Source organism: Anomaloglossus baeobatrachus, chromosome 9 (genome assembly GCF_048569485.1).
Source record: "Anomaloglossus baeobatrachus isolate aAnoBae1 chromosome 9, aAnoBae1.hap1, whole genome shotgun sequence".
Lineage (NCBI taxonomy): Eukaryota > Metazoa > Chordata > Amphibia > Anura > Aromobatidae > Anomaloglossus > Anomaloglossus baeobatrachus.
This window is the reverse complement of record NC_134361.1, coordinates 22,728,258-22,750,809: the sequence shown is the minus strand read 5'-3', so window position 1 is coordinate 22,750,809 and position 22,552 is coordinate 22,728,258. Positions and strand designations below refer to the sequence as shown.

Below are 22,552 nucleotides of genomic sequence, written 5' to 3'. Positions count from 1 at the left end.
CACCCGAGCATGGTAGTGCCCGCTCATCACTAGTTACCAGTACTGAGCACCCGAGCATGGTAGTGCCCGCTCATCACTAGTTACCAGTACTGAGCACCCGAGCATGGTAGTGCCCGCTCATCACTAGTTACCAGTACTGAGCACCCGAGCATGGTAGTGCTCACTCATCACTAGTTACCAGTACTGAGCACCCGAGCATGGTAGTGCCCGCTCATCACTAGTTACCAGTACTGAGCACCCGAGCATGGTAGTGCCCGCTCATCACTAGTTACCAGTACTGAGCACCCGAGCATGGTAGTGCCCGCTCATCACTAGTTACAAGTACCGAGCACCTGAGCATGGTAGTGTCCGCTCATTACTAGTTACGAGTACAGAGCACCCGAGCATGGTAGTGCCCGCTCATCACTAGTTACAAGTACCGAGCACATGAGCATGGTAGTGCCCGCTCATCACTAGTTACGAGTACTGAGCATCTGAGCATGGTAGTGCCCCCTCATCACTAGTTACCAGTACTGAGCATCTGAGCATGGTAGTGCCCGCTCATCACTAGTTACCAGTACAGAGCACCTGAGCATGGTAGTGCCCGCTCATCACTAGTTACCAGTACTGAGCACCCGAGCATGGTAGTGCCCGCTCATCACTAGTTACCAGTACTGAGCACCCGAGCATGGTAGTGCTCACTCATCACTAGTTACCAGTACTGAGCACCCGAGCATGGTAGTGCCCGCTCATCACTAGTTACCAGTACTGAGCACCCGAGCATGGTAGTGCCTGCTCATTACTAGTTACCAGTACTGAGCACCCGAGCATGGTAGTGCTCACTCATCACTAGTTACCAGTACTGAGCACCCGAGCATGGTAGTGCCCGCTCATCACTACATATAAATAATACAAAGGGTCATTTTTTTACCTGAGGTTATATTACTGATTGATCAGCTCAGTTCTCGCCCTTCGGTTATAGCACAGGAGCTGATGTCTGTCTCTCTGAATTATGCAGTATATTTACTGGGAACAGTCATATTCTCTAGATGCAAGTCTTACAGGAATACATGGAGAGACGGACATCTGCCGCACAGAAGACGCTGTAGTATTTGGAGAGGCAGAAGGTGAGTGTTTTGGTAGAAGGGACAGACCAGGACGGAGCTGATCGTTTGGGAATATGGAGCCCAGTAAGTAAATCACCATCAGGATCATTTATCTTATGTATGTTACTTACAAAGCAGAGAAACGTTTTTTTTTTTCTGGAGGCTCCTTTAAGATTAATGTCATTGAGGTGAATGAGTGTATCTTCTGCACTCACCGGTGCTGATGGCGGTACGTGTGTCCGCCTCCGTTGTAGGGGAATCCTCCGTATAATCCTCCTGATCGATGTCCTCCACTTTTACAATAATCAGATCATCGATCTATAAAAAGAAAATAGACCTTTAATATCATTAGATACAATGTGTCTCCATGATTCTTCCCCTTCTCTCATCGGCTACCTGCTGATGCTCCGACACATCGGGATTTGTGTCCTCCTCTGGACGGCGGCTTCTCTCCGGCAAATCGCTCTTACTGGATCCATCTGTAAGAGGCAGACGGGCAGCGATTACAGATCAACTACAGAGGAGGATCCAGCAGATTCAATCAGGAAGGGTTCACATGACAATAATGAAGGTGTAGTCCTATGCTGTAGAGTGGCCACAAAACCTATCTGGTCTTTTCATATCATCGTCTGACCTCTATTCGGGGCCATTATACAATTTTGTGAACCTTCCCTAACTCCTCTTTACAATCTATGGGAGTCTCCTCTTACCCGGTGGTGTGCGGGGCCGGTGCTCCTCCATCAGGACGTCCTTGTACTGGTCCTTGTGTCCCTCCATATACTCCCACTCCTCCATAGAGAGATAGACGGTGACGTCCTCACACCTTACAGGGACCTGACAGAGACAACCCGTCATCCCCCAGACACATTATATACCGCCCCGTCACCACCCAGACACATTATATACCGCCCCGTCATCCCCCAGACACATTATATACCTTCCCGTCATCCCCCAGACACATCATATACCACCCCGTCATCCCCCAGACACATTATATACCGCTCCGTCATCCCCCAGACACATTATATACCGCTCCGTCATCCCCCAGACACATTATATACCGCTCCGTCATCCCCCAGACACATTATATACCGCCCCGTCATCCCCCAGACACATCATATACCGCCCCGTCATCCCCCAGACACATTATATACCGCCCCGTCATCCCCCAGACACATTATATACCGCCCCGTCATCCCCCAGACACATTATATACCGCCCCGTCATCCCCCAGACACATTATATACCGCCCCGTCATCCCCCAGACACATTATATACCGCCCCGTCATCCCCCAGACACATTATATACCGCCCCGTCATCCCCCAGACACATTATATACAGCCGCGTCATCCCCCAGACACATTATATACAGCCGCGTCATCCCCCAGACACATTATATACCGCCCCGTCATCCCCCAGACACATTATATACCGCCCCGTCATCCCCCAGACACATTATATACCGTCCCGTCATCCCCCAGACACATTATATACCGCCCCGTCATCCCCCAGACACATTATATACCTTCCCGTCATCCCCCAGACACATTATATACCACCCCGTCATCCCCCAGACACATTATATACCACCCCGTCATCCCCCAGACACATTATATACCGCTCCGTCATCCCCCAGACACATTATATACCGCCCCGTCATCCCCCAGACACATTATATACCGCCCCGTCATCCCCCAGACACATTATATACCGCCCCGTCATCCCCAGACACATTATATACCGCCCCGTCATCCCCCAGACACATTATATACCGCCCCGTCATCCCCCAGACACATTATATACCGCCCCGTCATCCCCCAGACACATTATATACCGCCCCGTCACCACCCAGACACATTATATACCGCCCCGTCATCCCCCAGACACATTATATACCTTCCCGTCATCCCCCAGACACATTATATACCGCCCCGTCATCCCCCAGACACATTATATACCACCCCGTCATCCCCCAGACACATTATATACCGCCCCGTCATCCCCCAGACACATTATATACCATCCCGTCATCCCCCAGACACATTATATACCGCCCCGTCATCCCCCAGACACATTATATACCGCCCCGTCATCCCCCAGACACATTATATACCGCCCCGTCATCCCCCAGACACATTATATACCGCCCCGTCATCCCCCAGACACATTATATACCGCCCCGTCATCCCCCAGACACATTATATACCGCCCAGTCATCCCCCAGACACATTATATACCGCCCCGTCATCCCCCAGACACGTTATATACCGCCCCGGCATTCCCGGCAGCGTTCACCTCTCCGGTCAGCACCCGCAGGATCTTATTGATGATCTCCAGGATCCTCTGCTCGTCGCTCCTCTCATGTATTAGTGGGGGCGGCAGAGGGACGGTCGTGGGGACTCGGCTCTGGCTCCATCCTCCTGATACACTCGGATGGGACCTGGAGGCCACAGACTCATCCGTCTTCTTCACCACCGTGTAATCCTGTGTGTGGAGAGACGGATAAATATCACTAGATCCAACCATCTCCTCTAACTCCCAGGAGTCCTCACCTCTCCGGTCAGCAGGGACATGATCTCCAGGGTCAGGCTTAGGATCCGCTCGGTCATTTTATCCCTGTCTTTGTCCATCTTTGATTAGTCAGTGACGTAGAGAAGGATCCGAACCTGAAGCAATCTGCAGAGAAATGGGGGATCACATATCACATACACACTAAAGACCGTAGTCTGTGACATGAATGGACCCGAGGGTGGAGGTGACCGGTCATAAATGCTGGTGACTGCAATCATTGCGGCAGTGCTGTGCGATCCTCTGCCTATAGATCACATAGACGTCCAGCAAGTCAGAAGGAAATGGACCTCATTCAAGTCATGGGGTCCATCCGGTAATATAAAGAGCACCGTATGGATAAGCTCGGCTTAACGCGGTCTTAGGATAAGTTTAGACGAGCGCCAACGTTTGCGGACAAGTCAAATCTGCAGATGGCGGCGGAGTCCGGAGGACGAGCCCCATATTCACAGTCCACCCGGATCAGCACATGCCGGAGACTGTTCTGAGGTCCACGAGCCGCCTGTGCTGCACACGGACCGATGACCCTCAGTGTAAGGCGGATTTCACACTACGGTTTTTTAACATGCGCCATGAACGCTTAACGCAAAAACGGATCCAGTGCAAATGCGTTTTCATTTCAATACATTTGCAATGGACTCGCATCAACATGCGTTTGTGTGCGTTATAGTGAGGATCCAGCGACTTGCAGTTTTTTAACTTTTTTCAAAAATGCTACTTGTAGTGTTTTTGAGCTGCGTCCAACTTCTGCAAATTGCTGTATCCTGACTATACTGTACGCAAACGCAGGTGAACACTGGCATGCTGATAGACAGGATCCTGCTTGCTCTACTGAGCATGCCCAGAAACCAGCCCCGTGATCAGTCCCTCTCTCTCCCCCTCCTGAGAGCGGAGGACGCTTGTAATCAAGGTAAATATCGGGTAACCGCGGGCTTAGTTATGTGTGCAGGCAGCCCTGCTCCTAGCAGCTGCAGACGCTCGTAACCAAGGTAAATATCGGGTATCCAAGCAAGTTACCCGATGTTTACCTTGGTTACGAGCCTCCACAGCTGTCAGATGCCGGATCCCAGTCTCACATTCAGTTCCCCTCACTCCTGATCACATGACTCCAATGCCCGCCCATAAACTTAAAGTGACAGGATCCTGCAAAATAACACATGCGTTTTTCTTTGCAAAAACAGGATCCGCTTTTGCAGCAAAAAAACGTTCATGACGCATGTTAAAAAAACGTAGTGTGAAAGCAGCCTAAGATGAGCGAAACATACGCTCGTCGGGTGAAATAATATTTTAGTTGTTTGGACAGATCATCGCTCTCGGCAGCACATTGTCCGGTGTGACCAGAACCTGTGCTGCCGAGAGCAGAGAAGACCTGTGTGCAGGGAACCATCAATCACCGATCACTTTGTGTACACAGATCATTATACAGCGGCTGGTCTGCGGTCGTTTTTATGACGTTTGTTGCCAGGTGTGAACAGACACTAAGGACCTGCGCGCACGCTGCATTTTTTGGTGCAGATTGTGCCTGTCTCTCCTCATCCCAGCAAAGTCAATGAGATTTCTGAAGCGCTGTGCAGATGTTACAGATTTTGGTGCAGAATAAAGCAGCAGCAGCAGCAGCATGTCAATTTGTGGAGCGTTTTTTTTTTTTCAAGCACTGATTTCACACGAAAAAACGCATAGAACAAAAACTCACCAAAAAAGCATCAAAAAACGCATGAAGATTTTGGTGCAGAAAATTTCTGCATCAAAAACTCAGCGTGCGCACACAGCCTTATGCTGGTTTCACACATCCGGTTTTTGCCATCAGGCATGATCCGGCAAAAAAACGGATCCGTTGCATAAGTTTTTCCATACGGCCCGTCCGTTTTTTGACGGATGCAGCTTGATACTGAGCATGCACAGTGCAAAAAAATCGTATCCGGCGGCCGGATGCGTTTTTTTGCCGCAGGACGCCGCATCCTGCGTCCATAGGCTTGCATTGTAAACCACGCGGCATCGCGCCGGATCCGGCACAAAAAACCGTGCCAGGCAACGTTCCATCCGGCCGCCACATGGGCTAAATATGCCGCATGCGGCAAGAAAACGGACGCAACGCAAGGCCATGCGGCACAATACGGCGCTAATGCAAGTCTATGCGGAAAAAACGCAACCGGCGGCAAAAAAAAACAAAAACGGTTGCGTTTTTTCTGCAAAGCGCCGTATTGTGCCGCTCAGCAAAAAACGGAGGTGTGAAAGCAGCTCAAATCTGCAGACGGCACTTAAGAGGTTAATGTTGCATTCAGAACGATTTCCACTGTCAAATCCGCCACAAAATCTGCGCCTTCTGCACGTGTGTGAATCCGACCCTACACAAACCGCAGGAGATGGCCACATACAATACAATATCACAGGAAATAATGCAGAGCCATATATAATACCAGTGAGGGCCGCACATCACTGACCCTGGGCCCTCAGGGCAGGGGGCTGCGGTAACGCGGAGGTAACGGCATCTCACGGCTCCGCCAGCAGCGTCACCGCCCACGGTCATGTAAAGGAAGGACACCGGCAGTGATACAGCCTGTTGCTAGGCGACCTGGAAACGCCGTGAGAAGAGAACTACGGAAACCAATGCAGTACAATCCTAGTCAGTGAGGAAAACGCGGACGAGTCACGTGATGCTGCGAGGCGCGCGCGGAGGTGAAGAAAGGCGGGAAACACGAGGGCGTTATAGAGTGAAGATAAGGATAGTGGTGAATTACTGCAGGGTTACAGGTGTGTGTACAGAAAATTCAGGGGCTATCACCATATAACACTTCCACCACCCCGACCACAAGGGACATTGAAATCGAACCCATTCACCACCCCAGACCACCAGGGATATTGAATCGAACGAACCCTTTCACCACCCCAGATCACCAGGGACATTGATATTGAACTATTCCACCACCCTAGACCACCTGGGACACAGATATTGAACCCTTTCACCACCCCAGACCACCAGGGACATCGATATTGAACCCTTTCACCAACCCAGACCACCAGGGACATTGATATTGAACCCTTCCACCACCCCAGACCACCGGGGACATTGAAATTGAACCCTTTTACCACCCCAGACCACCAGGGACATCAATGTTGAACCCTTCCACCACTCTAGACCACCAGGGACATTGAAATCAAACCCTTCCACCACCCCAGACCACCAGGGACATTGAAATCGAACCCATTCACCACCCCAGACCACCAGGGACATTGAAATCAAACCCTTCCACCACCCCAGACCACCAGGGACATTGAAATCAAACCCTTCCACCACCCCAGACCACAAGGGACATTGAAATCGAACCCATTCACCACCCCAGACCACCAGGGATATTGAATCGAACGAACCCTTTCACCACCCCAGATCACCAGGGACATTGATATTGAACTATTCCACCACCCTAGACCACCTGGGACACAGATATTGAACCCTTTCACCACCCCAGACCACCAGGGACATCGATATTGAACCCTTTCACCAACCCAGACCACCAGGGACATTGATATTGAACCCTTCCACCACCCCAGACCACCGGGGACATTGAAATTGAACCCTTTTACCACCCCAGACCACCAGGGACATCAATGTTGAACCCTTCCACCACTCTAGACCACCAGGGACATTGAAATCAAACCCTTCCACCACCCCAGACCACCAGGGACATTGAAATCGAACCCTTTCACCACCCCAGACCACCAGGGACATTGAAATCGAACCCTTTCACCACCCCAGACCACCAGGGACATTGAAATCGAACCCTTTCACCACCCCAGACCACCAGAGAAGCAAGTTCATCGATATTTAATATTTTCACTACACCAGACATGTTACTATTTCACCTCTTTCACCACCCCAGACCACCAGGGACGTCAGCATTTAACCTTTTCAGCACCCCAGACCACCAGGGACATTGATATTGAACCCTTTCACCACCCCAGACCACCAGAGACATCAATATTGAACCCTTCCACCACCCCAGACCACCGGAGACATTGAAATCGAACCCTTTCACCACCCCAGACCACCAGGGACATCAATATTGAACCCTTCCACCACTCTAGACCACCAGGGACATTGAAATCAAACCCTTCCACCACCCTAGATTACCAGGGACATTGAAATCGAACCTTTCCAGCACCCCAGACCACCAGGGACATCGATATTGAACCCTTTCACCACCCCAGACCACCAGAGACATCAATATTGAACCCTTCCACCACCCCAGACCACCGGAGACATTGAAATCGAACCCTTTCACCACCCCAGACCACCAGGGACATCAATATTGAACCCTTCCACCACTCTAGACCACCAGGGACATTGAAATCAAACCCTTCCACCACCCTAGATTACCAGGGACATTGAAATCGAACCTTTCCAGCACCCCAGACCACCAGGGACATCGATATTGAACCCTTTCACCACCCCAGACCACCAGGGACATCAATATTGAACCCTTCCACCACTCTAGACCACCAGGGACATTGAAATCAAACCCTTTCACCACCCTAGATTACCAGGGACATTGAAATCGAACCTTTCCAGCACCCCAGACCACCAGGGACATTGAAATCGAACCCTTTCACCACCTCAGACCACCAGGGACATCGATATTGAACTCTTTCACCACCCCAGACCACCAGAGAAGCACGTTCAGCGATATTTAATCTTTTCATTACTCCAGACATGTTACTATTTCACCTCTTTCACCACCCCAGACCACCAGGGACGTCAGCATTTAACCTTTTCCCCAACTCCAGTCCTCAAGGCCCACCAACAGTGCATGTTTTCAGGATTTCCTTAGCATTGCACTGCTGTTGGAACCAGCACCTGGGCAGGTAATTACATTAACACCTGTGCAATACTAAGGAAATCCCAAAAACCTGCACTGTTGGTGGCCCTTGAGGACTGGAGTTGGGGACCTCTGAACTTCGGCCAGAAGGGGTCACCTCAGAATTTGCAACTCGCTTTCCTGTGAATTATAACAAAAAGTACAAGAAAGAAATGTTTATATAAATACTTTATTAAATAAAAGGTCGTTAAACATTAAGAACAAAGCTGTTATCACATCGGCTCCGGCGCCCAATGATAAAGCGCTGCCTCCGCCACGCAGCGTCCCATACAGGTGTGAACACCGCCTAAAACATCAACAGAATGAAGAAAAAAAATGAAACTTTGCAGAAGTCCGTACAGACAAGCTAATCACACAGAACCAAGCTTTACCCCGAAAAGCCTCCGCAAGAGCCAAAGGGTAAAGTGTCTACTGAATTGTACATGGCTTCCATTTGTTCGTTCATATCGCGTTTTTTTTTATTTGATGTATGGCACTATGCAAATAATTTGCTTGAGTTCTTACTAATCCTCTTTTTTTTTTTTGGGATCCCACAGTTTTTATATCAGGCAAAGATTAAGGTTTTTTTCTAACTCAGGCTTTATTAAAGGGGTTATCCGGGACTTTAAAGGGAACATGTCACCAGATTTGGGGCCTATAGCTGCGGCCAGCACCACCACTGGGCTCTTATATACAGAATTCTAACATGCTGTATATAAGAGCCCAGGCCACTGTGTAGAACGTAAAAAAATCACTTTATAATACCTAAAGGTCGCTGCGGTGGAGTTCGTTCTGCGGTGCTGGCCATCTTTGTCGTCCTTCTTCTGAAGCCTGTGTGCATGACGCGTCCTACGTCATCCACACTCGCCGGCATTGAGGTCCTGAGTAGGGCAGATCAAGGTATTGTAGTGCGCATGCGCAGGGCCTCAATGCTGACGAGTGTGGATGACGTAGGACGCGTCATGCACCCAGGCTTCAGAAAAAGGACGAAGATGGCCGAAAGAGGAGGCGCCGACACCGGACAATGGAGACGCCCATATGACCCAACCCCACTGCAGCAACCGTTTAGGTATTATAAAGTGATTTTTACGTTCTACAAAGCGGCCTGGGCTCTTATATACAGCATGTTAGAATACTGTATATAAGAGCCCACTGGTGGTGGCCGCAGCTCATAGGCCCCAAATCTGGTGACAGGATCCCTTTAACATTGATGAACAAGCCTTAGGATCTGTTTGATAGGGGTCCGACCCCCGGTACCCCCGTCAATCAGCTCTTTTCGATGGTCCACAGCTCCGACAACTATATAGTTGGTTACTGAACGCCCGCCTCCTTTTCAAATCAATGGGGGGGCGTATGTGCAGTACCTGGTCGCTGCCACTATTCCTTTGTTGGAGCTGTGCCGCAACCGAGCAGTTTAGGTCAATGGCATTGGGGAAAAAAGTCGATCGGTGGGGGTGCCGGGTGTCGCACCTTAACTGATCAGCCATTGATGACCCATCCTATGTATAGGTCATCAGTGTTAAAGTTCTAGACAACCCCTTTAAGTTTTCCATGCTTGGGATAATGGGTGTTTTTTTTTAACCAAAGGCTCAAAATGGCCTAAAACCCCTCGCAATACTTGGCACACCACCCCAGCTACTCCAGTCAGGTATGTGCCCGTCCTTTCTTTCCAATCCAGCGCACAGGACATGCTAGGAAATGTCACGGAGGACGGACGGTCTTTGCATTTCCTTCCGGAGCGGAACGTAGAGACACAAACACAACTGTAGAGATCTTGACGATTGGTGAAACAAACATCGCTCCTTTCTTCTTTTTTAACCCATTCTGAGCCACGTCACCAGCTATGCCGTGCTTTGGATTCCGTCTCCGATCCTCAGCATGTTAATACCAGTGTCAATAATTTTTTTTATTTTTTTCCAGAATATTTACGACTTCTAAAATATTTAAAAGTTAATTTACTTTTCAGGAATATTGAGCGCTCAGAACATTATCAAAGTCACTAAAAGGAGATTGCCAGGTGAATGGCTACCAAAATGTTGGTCGGGGGCAAATACAGTAAATTATTGAGATAATTTATGTATTAGCAATATATTATGAGATTGTATTTAAAAAAGCAAAACTTTTACTTGGTTGCAAATTTGGACAATTGAGTAAATCACCGGGAACTTTAAAATTTTGGAAAAAAAACCCCAAAAACGTACTTTGTCGTAAACTTGGCAAAACAATTTTGCCGATCCAGAAATGTCTGATTCTTCTCTATGCGGGACTCTCAGATTATCCATCTCCTCCGCATCTTCAGCTAAAGTGTTTTCAATGTGGACCATGACGGCGGAGGACGCGGGGGGCTGCATCGATAATTGTCAATGGCTGTGCTAATACTTTTTCTTTTAGGGGAATCATATGAAGTAGTTAAGCTTCATTTTTTACAGTTTTGAGTAATTTTTTCCTTAAGGGCGTAAAGTGTCCTTCCAGATCATCAGATCCTTCAAAACAAGGATGGAATTGGAGAGCGTGTAATCCGTCTGCGTCGCCGTGTTGGAAAATCCAATTTTTGTCAATTGTATATCCTGAAGTATTTCTTCGTCGTCTTCTTCGTCGTCGTCTTCTTCCTCTTTTACAATTATGTTGAGTGTGGTATTGGGAGCGGGTGCGACAAAAGGTCTCTTCCTCGCCTTGGCACGGTCTTTTCTCAAGTTTTCCTCGATAATAGATTCCCCTTCATCGACGATTGGAAAAATAGAGGGTATGGCGTCGACTCGTAAAGTTCTTCCGCAAATGTTCACAATGTAGGAGTCCGGACTGAAGTGGCAGGAGCACAGGCGATACCTGTTTTTTTTGTTCTCATTCAGTATCCTTAGGGCCACGGCGTTCAGATCCTTGAAGACTTGTCCCGTCTGTTGCAGCCATAATTTTATTCTGGTGATGTCCTTGGGAAAAGGATGCAACGTTATCTGCTCACTTTGGCCTTTTTTCCCAGTTCTGCTAAGACACTGGTTTACCAGACAGCTAGGCATTATTCTGATGGCGATCGTCCTGATAAAAAAAATTAGGAGAAATAAATAATATTTTATATGCAAAGAAAAACAAAACAAAAAAACCCAAAACACTATATATAAACAATAGAAATAAAAATAAACTTTAACACGAGAAGTCCCAGAGAGGGGTCATTTAACATTTCTACCTTTGGAACCCATAGACTGGTCGAATGACCTGAAGGATTTTAGCTAACATCCTATAATCACCGTCTTTTATTCTGTAATTAAGGCCATTACTGTCGCACCACAGGAGGTTGTTGTTTTCCAACCTCCTGTGGTGCAACAGTAATGGCCTTAATTACAGTTTGGATTAAGGGTCATTTGACCCTCTTTCAGGACTTCAGGGGGGAGCTCGAAATTTCTGTTACTTCTAGTGGTAAATTAGGAGAGAACTATACAGTATTGATTTAATTTTCAACCTAATGATCGTTTGTTTCTCTTCCATTCAGAGCTCCTTTGATCGCATGTTCTGGGTTCACAACAACAGCTTCCAAATGCAAATGCCGCACCTGGAATCAGCTCCAGACCTTTCACCTGCTGAATTGATGGATTAATGAGGAAATAGCCCATGTGGCTTTTGAGATAATTGTGCAATTACTTTTGGTCCCTTGAGAAAGACTGAGCTACGCATTAAAGAGTCTTAATTCCTAAACCCTTCCTGTAATTAGTATGTGAATACCCTCAACGCTGAGAGTCAGCACTTTAAGCCCGGAATGATTATAGTACTGGATCTTAAATATGTTTTGGTAAACAGTTGTGCTCAAATATTTCTGTACCTAACTTTATATTTCTTCAAGGCTGTTGAGCTCATGTCGGGAGAGCCGGCACCGGTCTGGTCAGCACTGTGCATACTCAGACTGGGTTTGGTGAATGTGGATCAGGAGACAGCCAGGCAGGATGAAAGCTCCTGGATTCCAAAAAGGAGACAATTCCTCTATGGGGGTCACCACTATCGCCCCACTGGCCTTACCACGCCCTTATGTCACCCTTCCTGCTGAAGGACCGCCCACTGGACACCTAAATGCTCATTTCTTCAGCGCTCTATTGGGAGACCCAGACGATTGGGGTATAGCTACTGCCCTCCGGAGGCCACACAAAGCACTACACTAAAAAGTGCAAGGCCCCTCCCCTTCTGGCTATACCCCCCCGTGGTATCACGGGTTCTCCAGTTTTCAAGCTTTGTGCGAAGGAGGTCAGACATCCATGCATAGCTCCACAGATTTTAGTCAGCAGTAGCTGCTGACTATTTCGGATGGAAGAAAAGAGGGCCCATATAGGGCCCCCAGCATGCTCCCTTCTCACCCGTTGATGGTGTTGTAAGGTTGAGGTACCTATTGCTGGTACGGAGGCTGGAGCCCACATGCTGCTTTCCTTCCACATCCCCCTGGGGGGCTCTGAGGAAGTGGGATCCTGCCGGCCTCAAAGCTCTGACGCCGGGCTCCATCCACAGACCCATTTGAACCTGCTGGATACGGAGCTGGAGTACCGTTCAGGGACATGGCCCTGCACCATTACAGGTACTCTGTGTCCCCGGTCACACGGACACAGCACACTCCAGACTTGCTGGGTGTGCTAGTGCGCCGGGGACAGTAATGGGTTACAGTCACTGCAGCTTTGCTGAGTGACTTTGTGTTTTGGGAACTACCGCGCCGGACGCTCCGGGAGCGGCGGCGCGGCTGGGACTTGTAGTTCGCCGGGGACTGGGCGCCTACCGCGCTTTTACGGCGGCGGCGCTTATAAATCCAGTCCCCGGCTTCTGCGGCCTAGTGCCGCTTCGTTCCCGCCCCCTCCCTGTCACTCAGGGAAGGGGACAGGCGCTGAGCAATCAGCAGCGCCGAGGGCTGGAGCCTTATTTACATGCTCCAGCCCTCTCACTGCACACTGTCGGACGCCGGATTCCCGCTCTGCCTTGGGGCACGCCCATGGCCCGCCCCTCCTCACACGAGCTGGGGAAGAAGCCGGCAGCCATTACTGCAGTCCGAGCTCGGACTTTCGGCAACCAGGCAGGACGGTGGCGACCATACACCCGCTTATAGGCGGGCGGTAAGCGGCACACATAGTGCTGACCACACATATATATACTCAGTGTGTACATGTGTTGTTTTTAACTGCATAGGTCGCTATATGCCCGCTTGGGGAGCGACACATCAGCAGCAGGAAAGCAGGTGTGCTAAGGCACAGGCTTTCTAGGCTGCTTGTATTGCACGACTGAGGTGTTCATTTGTGTTTATGCTTATATGCTATACATTGCACTGTACAGTCGCTAGTCTTAGCTATATTCTCCTGGAATGGCTAGACTACAGCAGCAGAAAACCAAGGGTGCTGGGGCACAGGTTTTTTTCTATGCTGCTTGTATTGCATGGGCTGCAGTGTGCATTTGTACTTGTGCTTGTATGCTATACATTACACTGTATGGTCACTCTTCTGGGCCATATTCCCCTAGATGACCAGTCTACAGCAGCAGAAGAGCTGGGGTGCCAGGGCACAGGCTTCTATGCTGCTTGTATTGCATGTGCTGCAGTGTTCTTTTGTACTTGTGCTTGTATGCTATACATTGCACTGTAGGGTCACTCTTCTGGGCTATATTCCCCTAGATGACTAGTATACAGCAGCAGAAGAGCAGGGGTGCCAGGGCACAGGCTTCTATGCTGCTTGTATTGCTTGTGCTGCAGTGGTCATTTGTACTTTATGCCTGTATGCTATACATTGCAGTACGGTCACCAATCTTGGCTATATACTTCTAGATAGCTAGTCGGCAGCGAAAAAAAAAAAAAAAAAAGCAACACAGATTTTCAGTGCTGTTTTTACTACATGGGATGCTGTTCATGACACCGTCCCATTGTGTGCCTGCTCCCCTGTAGCACGTCGTCTGCCGGGGTCTCTAGCACTTCGTCTGCCGGGGTCTCTACTAGTCGTGGCCAAAGAAACCACCTGTCAACCCTGTCCATGGACAGGGACGGAGTAGTCATAATATAGAGACTTGCAGTCCAGACAGGCCATGGGCAATCTACTTGACCAAAAGGCAGCTCTTCAGGGCTTTGATCCTGACATCGCTCTCAATCCGGATACACCGGGTGGTAACGCCATACGGAATGATCCTATACCGTCCATCAATGGAAGGTTGGATCTTTCTCCCTCAGCTCCCCCAGTGGAGATAGGAGACGAACAGGAGAAGTCCTTTTTCAGTATCTCACACAGATATTGAGTATTTTTCTGGCCACGCTGACTTCAGAGAAGCAGTCCAGGAACACCACGCTTACCAGATAAGCGTCTTCTCCAAACGTTTTTTAGGATACACGTTATCCCGTTTCCCCTGACGTGGTCAGCGCTGGACCCAGGGTCCAAAGGTGGATTCTCCAATCTCCAGGCTTGCATCTAGAGCCATAGTTGCACTGGAGATGGGGCTTCACTTAAAGATGCCATTCACAGACAGATGGACTCTGGTTGAAATCTGTCTAGGAAGCTATCGGCGTGTCGGTTGCTCCGGCATCCACAGCCGTATAGGCAACCTAACCTTTTCAGCTGTTCTTGCGCAGCTGGCCTTGAGCACAGGGACATCTGTACCGCAGAGGCGTCCGTAACCCCGCAATGTCTGCACTGCGACTTACCCTGTTTATACTGTCCTAAAAGTACAGTCGAGGTTTCGGTCCTTCCCAAATTGTCCTCGTGCAAAAGGGCTACAAAACCTCAGACGGGCTCAGATTCCGGCCGGGCTCAATCACGCCCAAGGAAGGCAGTCGGAGGAACCGCTACCAAGGCGGCCTCCTCAGGACTCTCAGCTCTCTCTCTCTCTCTCCGCATCCGCGGTTGATGGCAGACTCCCCCGCCTTTGGCGACGTTTAGCTGCCACAGGTCACAGACCGGTGGGTGACGGACATTGTGCTCACGTGCACAGGACAGTGTTCTGTTCTCGTCTTCCGACTCCATTCTTCAGAACGGCCCCACCCCCCACCGAGCAGATGCCCTGCTGCAGGCGGTGGACGCTCTATGAGCAGAAGGAGTGGTGATCCCTGTCCCCCTCAGGAACGAGGGCGAGGGTTTGTACTCCAATCTCTTTGTGGCTCCAAAAAAGGACGGTTCCTTCCGTCCTGTTCTGGTCCTGAAACTGCTCAACGAGCATGCGAACGCCAGGCGGTTCCGGATGGGATCCCTCCGTTCCGTCATTGCCTCAATGTCTCGAGGAGACTTCCTTGCCTCAACAGACATCAAAGATGACTATCTCCACGTGCCAATTGCTACGGAACACCAACGTTTTCTACGTTTTGTGATAGGAGACGAACAGCTTCAGTTCGTAGCTCTGCCATTCAGTCTGGCGACAGCCCCACGGGTGTTCACCAAGGTCATGGCAGCAGTGGTAGCAGTCTTGCACTCTCAGGGACACCCGGTGATCCCGTACTTGGACGATCTACTCGTCAAAGCACCCTCCCTCGAGGCATGCCAACGCAGCCTGAATGTTAAGCTGGAGACTCTCCAGACTTTCGGGTGGATCATCAATTTGGCAAGGTCAAATCTGTCTCCGACTCAATCACTAACGTATCTCGGCATGGAGTTTCATACTCTATCAGCAATAGTGAAGCTTCCGCTGAACAAGCAGCGTTCACTGCAGACAGAGGTGCAGTCTCTCCTTCAAGGCCAGTCGCACCCCTTAAGGCGCCTCATACACTTCCTAAGGAAGATGGTGGCAGCCATCGAGGCAGTTCCCTTTGCGCATTTTCATCTGCGCCAACTGCAATGGGACATTCTCCGCCAATGGAACGGGCAGTCAACCTCCCTGGACAGGAAAGTCTCCCTTTCCCAGACGGCCGAGGACTATCTGCAATAGTGGCTTATTCCCACCTCATAGTGGTCACGACAGATACGAGTCTGTCAGGGTGGGGAGCAGTTTGTCTCCGCCACATGGCTCAGGGGACGTGGACTCAGCAGGAGTCCACCCTTCAGATCAATGTTCTGGAAATCGGGGCAGGGTATCTTACCCTACTAGTTTTCCAGAAGTGGCTAGAAAGAGAGCAGATCCGAATCCAGTCGGACATCTCCACAGCGGTGGCATACATCAACCACCAAGAAGGGACGCGCAGTCAGCAAGCCTTCCAGGAAGTCCGGCGAATCCTCATGTGGGTGGAGGACACAGCATCCACCATATCCGCAGTTCACATCCCGGGCGTAGAAAACTGGGAAGCAGACTTCCTCAGTCGCCAGGGTATGGACGCGGGGGAATGGTCCCTTCACCCGGACGTGTTTCAGGAAATCTGTTGCCGCTGGGGGGTGCCGGACGTCGACCTAAGGGCGTCTCGGCACACCAACAAGGTCCCGGCATTTATGGCACGATCGCGCGATCACAGAGCTCTGGCGGCAGACGCCTTAGTGCAAGATTGGTCGCAGTTCCGGCTCACATATGTGTTTCCACCTCTGGCACTCTTGCCCAGAGTACTGCGCAAAAATCAGATCCGATTGCAGCCGCGTCATACTCGTCGCCCCGGACTGGCCGAGGAGATCGTGGTATCCGGATCTGTGGCATCTCACGGTCGGTCGACCGTGGTCACTGCCAGACCGACCAGACTTACTGTCCCAAGGGCCGTTTTTCCATCAGAATTCTGCGGCCCTGAACCTGACTGTGTGGCCTTTGAGTCCTGGATCCTAGCGTCCGCAGGATTATCTCAAGGAGTCGTAGCCACAATGAGACAAGCTAGGAAGTCAACGTCTGCTAAGATCTACCACAGAACGTGGAAGATTTTCTTACCCTGGTGCTCTGCACAGAGAGTATCCCCTTGGCCATTTGCATTGCCCACCTTTCTTTCCTTCCTGCAATCGGGGTTGGAAAAGGGCTTGTCGCTCAGCTCCCTTAAAGGGCAAGTCTCGGCACTATCCGTGTTTTTTCAGAAGCGTCTAGCACGTCTTCCTAAGGTGCGCACGTTCCTGCAGGGGGTCTGTCATATTGTGCCCCCGTACAGGCGGCCGTTAGATCCATGGGATCTGAACAGGGTACTAGTTGCTCTCCAGAAGCCGCCTTTCGAGCCTCTGAAGGAAGTTTCCTTTTCTCGCCTGTCACAGAAAGTGGCGTTTCTTGTTGCGATCACATCGCTTCGGCGAGTGTCGGAGCTGGCAGCTCTGTCATCCAAGGCTCCCTTCCTGGTGTTCCACCAGGACAAGGTAGTGCTGCGCCCCATTCCGGAGTTTCTCCCTAAGGTCGTATCCTCGTTTTCATCTTAATCAGGATATATCCTTGCCTTCCTTTTGTCCTCATCCGGTTCACCGGTATGAAAAGGACTTACGTTTGCTAGATCTGGTGAGAGCACTCAGAATCTACATTTCCCGCACGGCGCCCATGCGCCGTTCCGATGCACTTTTTGTCCTTGTCGCTGGTCCGCGCAAGGGGTTGCAGGCTTCTAAAGCCACCCGGGCTCGATGGATCAAAGAACCAATTCTAGAGGCCTACCGTTCTGCGGGGCTTCCGGTTCCTTCAGGGTTAAAAGCCCACTCAACCAGAGCCGTGGGTGCGTCCTGGGCATTACGACACCAGGCTTCGGCTCAACAAGTGTGCCAGGCAGCTACCTGGTCGAGTCTGCACACTTTCACCAAGCATTATCAGGTGCATACCTATGCTTCGGCGGATGCCAGCTTAGGTAGAAGAGTCCTGCAGGCGGCAGTGACACCCCCGTAGGGGAGGGCTGTTTTGCAGCTCTAACATGAGGTATCTCTTTACCCACCCAGGGACAGCTTTTGGACGTCCCAATCGTCTGGGTCTCCCAATAGAGCGCTGAAGAAGAAGGGAATTTTGTTACTTACCGTAAATTCCTTTTCTTCTAGCTCTTATTGGGAGACCCAGCACCCGCCCTATTGTCCTTCGGGATTGTTTTGTTGTTTGCGGGTACACATGTTGTTCATGTTGAACGGTTTTTCAGTTCTCCGACGTTATTCGGAGTTAATTTGTTTAAACCAGTTATTGGCTTCCTCCTTCTTGCTTTGGCACTAAAACTGGAGAACCCGTGATACCACGGGGGGGTATAGCCAGAAGGGGAGGGGCCTTGCACTTTTTAGTGTAGTGCTTTGTGTGGCCTCCGGAGGGCAGTAGCTATACCCCAATCGTCTGGGTCTCCCAATAAGAGCTAGAAGAAAAGGAATTTACGGTAAGTAACAAAATTCCCTTCTTGCATGGGACAAGTGAGTGAATAAAACATCATTTTCTCTATATTTCTTGCTCCATTTTCGGCAGGGCACGTTTAATCTCCTCTGAAGTGTTAGATAGAGACGAGTGAAACAATTAGCAAGACCCTCATAAAGCGGCCATGACGGAAGACCTTGGCTGCTGGCCGGACCCTGCCAGCATGTGCCTTTTGATTAGCCGCCCTGCACCGACAATGGCTCTACTAACCAGAAGAGATGCCGACACGTAGGTGCTAGTCCACACGGCTCTCGTCCGGCGGCCATGGACCACTAGACCTGGGCTCTGCAAATCTATTCTCCCATCTATACCGAGACCCTACTTGCTGACAGATTCCCTTAAAGGAGTTCAATTTAAATAACAAAATGTATAACTGTAACATTCTACAATGATATAAAAGAGAAGGAAAGCGTCCACTGACCGGGAACATGCCAGGAGATTCCAGAGCGCAGCGAGAAAGAAAAAAAAGGACCTGTGATGATGTCATAGTCATGTGATCAGGCAGGGGGAGGAGTTACAAGCCGGAGTGACAAAGCTTCCTGACCTGCCCACTCTACATCATGTGACTGACTGACAGTGACATCATCATAGGTCCTCTATGTTATTATGTCCGCTGTCAGATCTGTGAATTATTGATTTTTGATTTAGATTCGGAGCAGATCATTCTGTCCACCTCTTATTATACACTACAGCCCAAAAGTTTGGGGTCACCCAGATAATTTTGTCTTTTCCATGAAAAATCCTACTTTTATTTATCAGATGAGTTGCATAATGAATAGAGAATATCGTTCAGACAGTGACGAGGTTAGAAATAATGATTTTTACATGAAATAATCATTTTCTCCTCCAGACTTTGCTTTCGGCACAGAATGCGCCTTTGCAGACTCTTTGGCATTCTAGCTGGTAATTTGCGGAGGTAATCTGGAGATATTTCCCCCCATGCTTCCCCCCTCCACAAGTTGGATTGGCTTGATGGGCACTTTTTGGTACCATACGGTCAAGCTGCTCCCACAACAGCTCAATAGGGTTGAGATCTGGTGACTGGGCGACCACTCCATTACAGATAGATACCAGCTGCAGGCTTCTTCCCTAAATAGTTCATGCATAATTTGGAGGTTGCTTTGGGTCATTGTCCTGTTGGAGGATGAAATTGGCTCCAATCAAGCGCCGTCCACAGGGTATGGAAAATCGACAGGGTATATAAACCTGGAGATTACATGGTGGCATGAGCCCCCCCCTCTTAGGGTATTTTTTAATGCTTTAGGTTGCTCAGTTCTGTTAGAATAGTAGTAGGTGTTTTGGTGGTTAATTTTGTTTGACCCTAAAGGGTTAACGTTGGCTTTACAGCTGGTAACGCGGACAGGCTGGAACTGGTTTTGTTCAGCCTGTTGCGCGCCCAAATTTGTAAATTCTGATTGGGTAGTGATGGTTTTGAGCGGGAGTAATTTTTGTATAAATAACAGCTGTTTTGGTCAGCTGTGTCAGAATCATCTGTGAAGCAAGAAGAATCAGATGGACTCCCTGCTTCAACAGCTGCTCCGGAGAGCTGGCGAAGAAGGCGGGGAAGAGTGGCTGCGGTCTTGCCTGAAGTCCGGGGTGTCGGCGCCTGAATCGGTTCCAGCGGAGATGTCGGCAGCGGAGCCAGCGGCGGCTGATGAAGTCTTCCAGGTGGAGGGCGTCGGCGAGAATCGGCTGATCCTGAGGAAGAAGAGGAGAAGGGATGAAGCTGACTTACCGCCGGCGGCGTCCAGGAGGTCGGATGGAAGAGCAAGGAAGGAGTCATCATCGCGCGGAAGCCGAGGCCGGAGTAAACAGCCGGCTGAAGTATCGCGAGAGGGCGGAGTCGCGGTGGGCGGTCGGTCGGCAGCATCGCGAGAGCCGAGACGGGGCCGGCGTGATCAAGCCGGCGAATCAGCTCGCGACTCCCAGCATCCTCGGCCGCCGGTGTCATCAGGCGGCGCTGTGTCAGCGTCATCGGCAGCGGCGATCTCCTCTGCAATGGCGGCGGAGCCGGCGCCGGGTCAGTGTGCTTTACCGCTCCCCTTGCAAAAGAGCCTATCTGGGGATGCGGTGGAGCTGCTGGCCTGGAGCGCTTCGGAGGGATCCGAAGATGGAAGAGAACCTGCTGGACGAGCGTCTGGAGAAGATATCGTGGGAAGACGGACTGATCGTGTTGGTGAGAATTGTAACGCATTTATTTGTGATAGGGATGTGGTGAAAGATGTTGTCTTGCAGACAATGTCTGAGTTTTTTACGCATAGTGGACGGCTACCTGGGGGTCCTATGCCTGGGTTGTCTCGGGATGGGATCCCTGGGGTGGCTGAGCCGCACTTAAAGGAGGCACTGGTGTGTGAGGTCTCCCCTTTGGGATTTCACATCAGTGCGTCCGTTAAGGAGAAAATATGGAAGTTAGAATTTGTGGATGTGTTTTCCCTTCTCCCTGTTGCTAGAGAGCCGCAGCATAAACTCGAGAAGGCTGATGCTAAACAGGAAGCAGAGAGTGAGAGGAAGAAAAATTTTAGATCCTTTCATTCCTGGCTTCAAGCCTTTGGTATTTATGCTGTGGTCCTTGGGGAAAAATTTCCTCATATGTGTAGTGGGTTATTTCAACACCAGGATAGTATATTGGAGGCATATCGTAATTTTGGTGGGCTTGCCTGGCTTAATTACGATGAATCTTTTAGACAAAAGTTGTCTGTGCATTCCTCGTTAAAGTGGGGTATTAAAGATGTAGGCCTTTGGCTGAATTTAATGCTGCCACAGAGGAGCACTTTTTCTAGACAGCCAGCAAGTAAAACAGTTAAACGTGGGGTGTGCTTTGCTTTCAATGAGTCTTCGTGCAAATGGCAGAACAATTGCCGTTTTCGGCACGAATGTTCATTTTGTGGCGGGGTGCACCCCTTGTTTAAGTGCTTCAGGAAGCATGGTCAGCCCGGTTTATCGGCGTCTGGAGGCAGGGAGCATTTTCTCAAAGGCCCCGACGCCGGTGAGCCTGGAAAGAATGCTTCCATGGCTAGGACGCTTCCCAGACCGACGGAAAGCGGAAATCATTTGTAATGGTTTTAAGGAAGGTTTCTATGTTCCTTCTTTTTCAGGTGTAGGTTGTACTGTCACTAGAAATCTCAAATCTATCAATGTGCAACTGGATGCTGTTAGGTTGCACATTGATAAAGAAAAAGGGTTGGGTAGGGTAGCAGGCCCTTTTCAGTCTCCCCCTTTTGTTAATTTTAGAATTTCACCATTGGGGATTGTCCCAAAAAAGGAACCGAATTCATTCAGGGTAATTCATCATTTATCCTATCCCAAGGGTGGTTCGTTAAATGATGAAATTGATTCTAGTGCAGCCTCAGTCAGTTATGCATCCTTTGATTTAGCTGTGGATTTGTTAAGGAGGTCTGGTAGGGGTGCATTGCTGGCTAAGGCTGATATAAAATCTGCCTTCAGGTTACTGCCAATTTGTCCTTCAGGTTTTAATTCTTTGGGTTTTTATTTTGATTTTGGTTATTATTTTGACAAATGCTTGCCCATGGGATTTTCTCTTTCTTGTTTTTATTTTGAATCTTTTTCCACTTTTTTACATTGGGTAGTTCAGGATTCAGTTGGAGAGGGTGGGATTTTGCACTACCTGGACGATTTTTTGTTTGTTGGGGATCGGCTGTCGGGGAGTTGTGAAAAATTCTTGTTTAATTTTATTCGAATTATGGAATTTTTTGGGGTGCCGTTGGCGGAAGATAAAACAGTTTTTGCTTGTACTAGGTTAGAGTTTTTGGGCATTGTCATTGATTCGGACAAAATGGAGTTGAGTCTTCCCCAGGAGAAAATTGTCAAATTAAAGGGTTTGATTGTGGTTT

The 22,552-nt window shown here is 49.7% G+C and overlaps 2 protein-coding genes across 2 annotated transcripts in view; both read right to left on the bottom strand.

Annotated features, from left to right (window-relative positions):
- The window catches only part of LOC142251729 (uncharacterized), a 45,435-nt gene that overhangs the window by 5,316 nt on the left and 17,567 nt on the right, over positions 1-22,552 (bottom strand). The window contains 6 exon segments of the mRNA XM_075324785.1: positions 1,301-1,403; positions 1,482-1,564; positions 1,796-1,919; positions 3,382-3,570; positions 3,639-3,762; positions 20,286-20,399. Of these exon segments, the coding sequence (XP_075180900.1) occupies positions 1,301-1,403; positions 1,482-1,564; positions 1,796-1,919; positions 3,382-3,570; positions 3,639-3,762; positions 20,286-20,399 (737 nt within the window).
- Positions 8,696-19,195, bottom strand: LOC142250930 (THAP domain-containing protein 5-like). The gene is made up of 2 exons (XM_075323267.1): positions 19,123-19,195; positions 8,696-11,540 (listed from the first exon to the last, which is right to left on the bottom strand). Exon 2 carries the CDS (start codon positions 11,519-11,521, stop codon positions 10,955-10,957), a length of 567 nt encoding a protein of 188 aa, XP_075179382.1. The 5' UTR covers positions 11,522-11,540; positions 19,123-19,195; the 3' UTR covers positions 8,696-10,954.

What these genes read in the sequence shown, in the direction of transcription:
- LOC142250930 (XM_075323267.1), bottom strand. Translation starts at nt 11,521, where the DNA reads ATGCCTAGCTGTCTGGTAAACCAGTGTCTTAGCAGAACTGGGAAAAAA.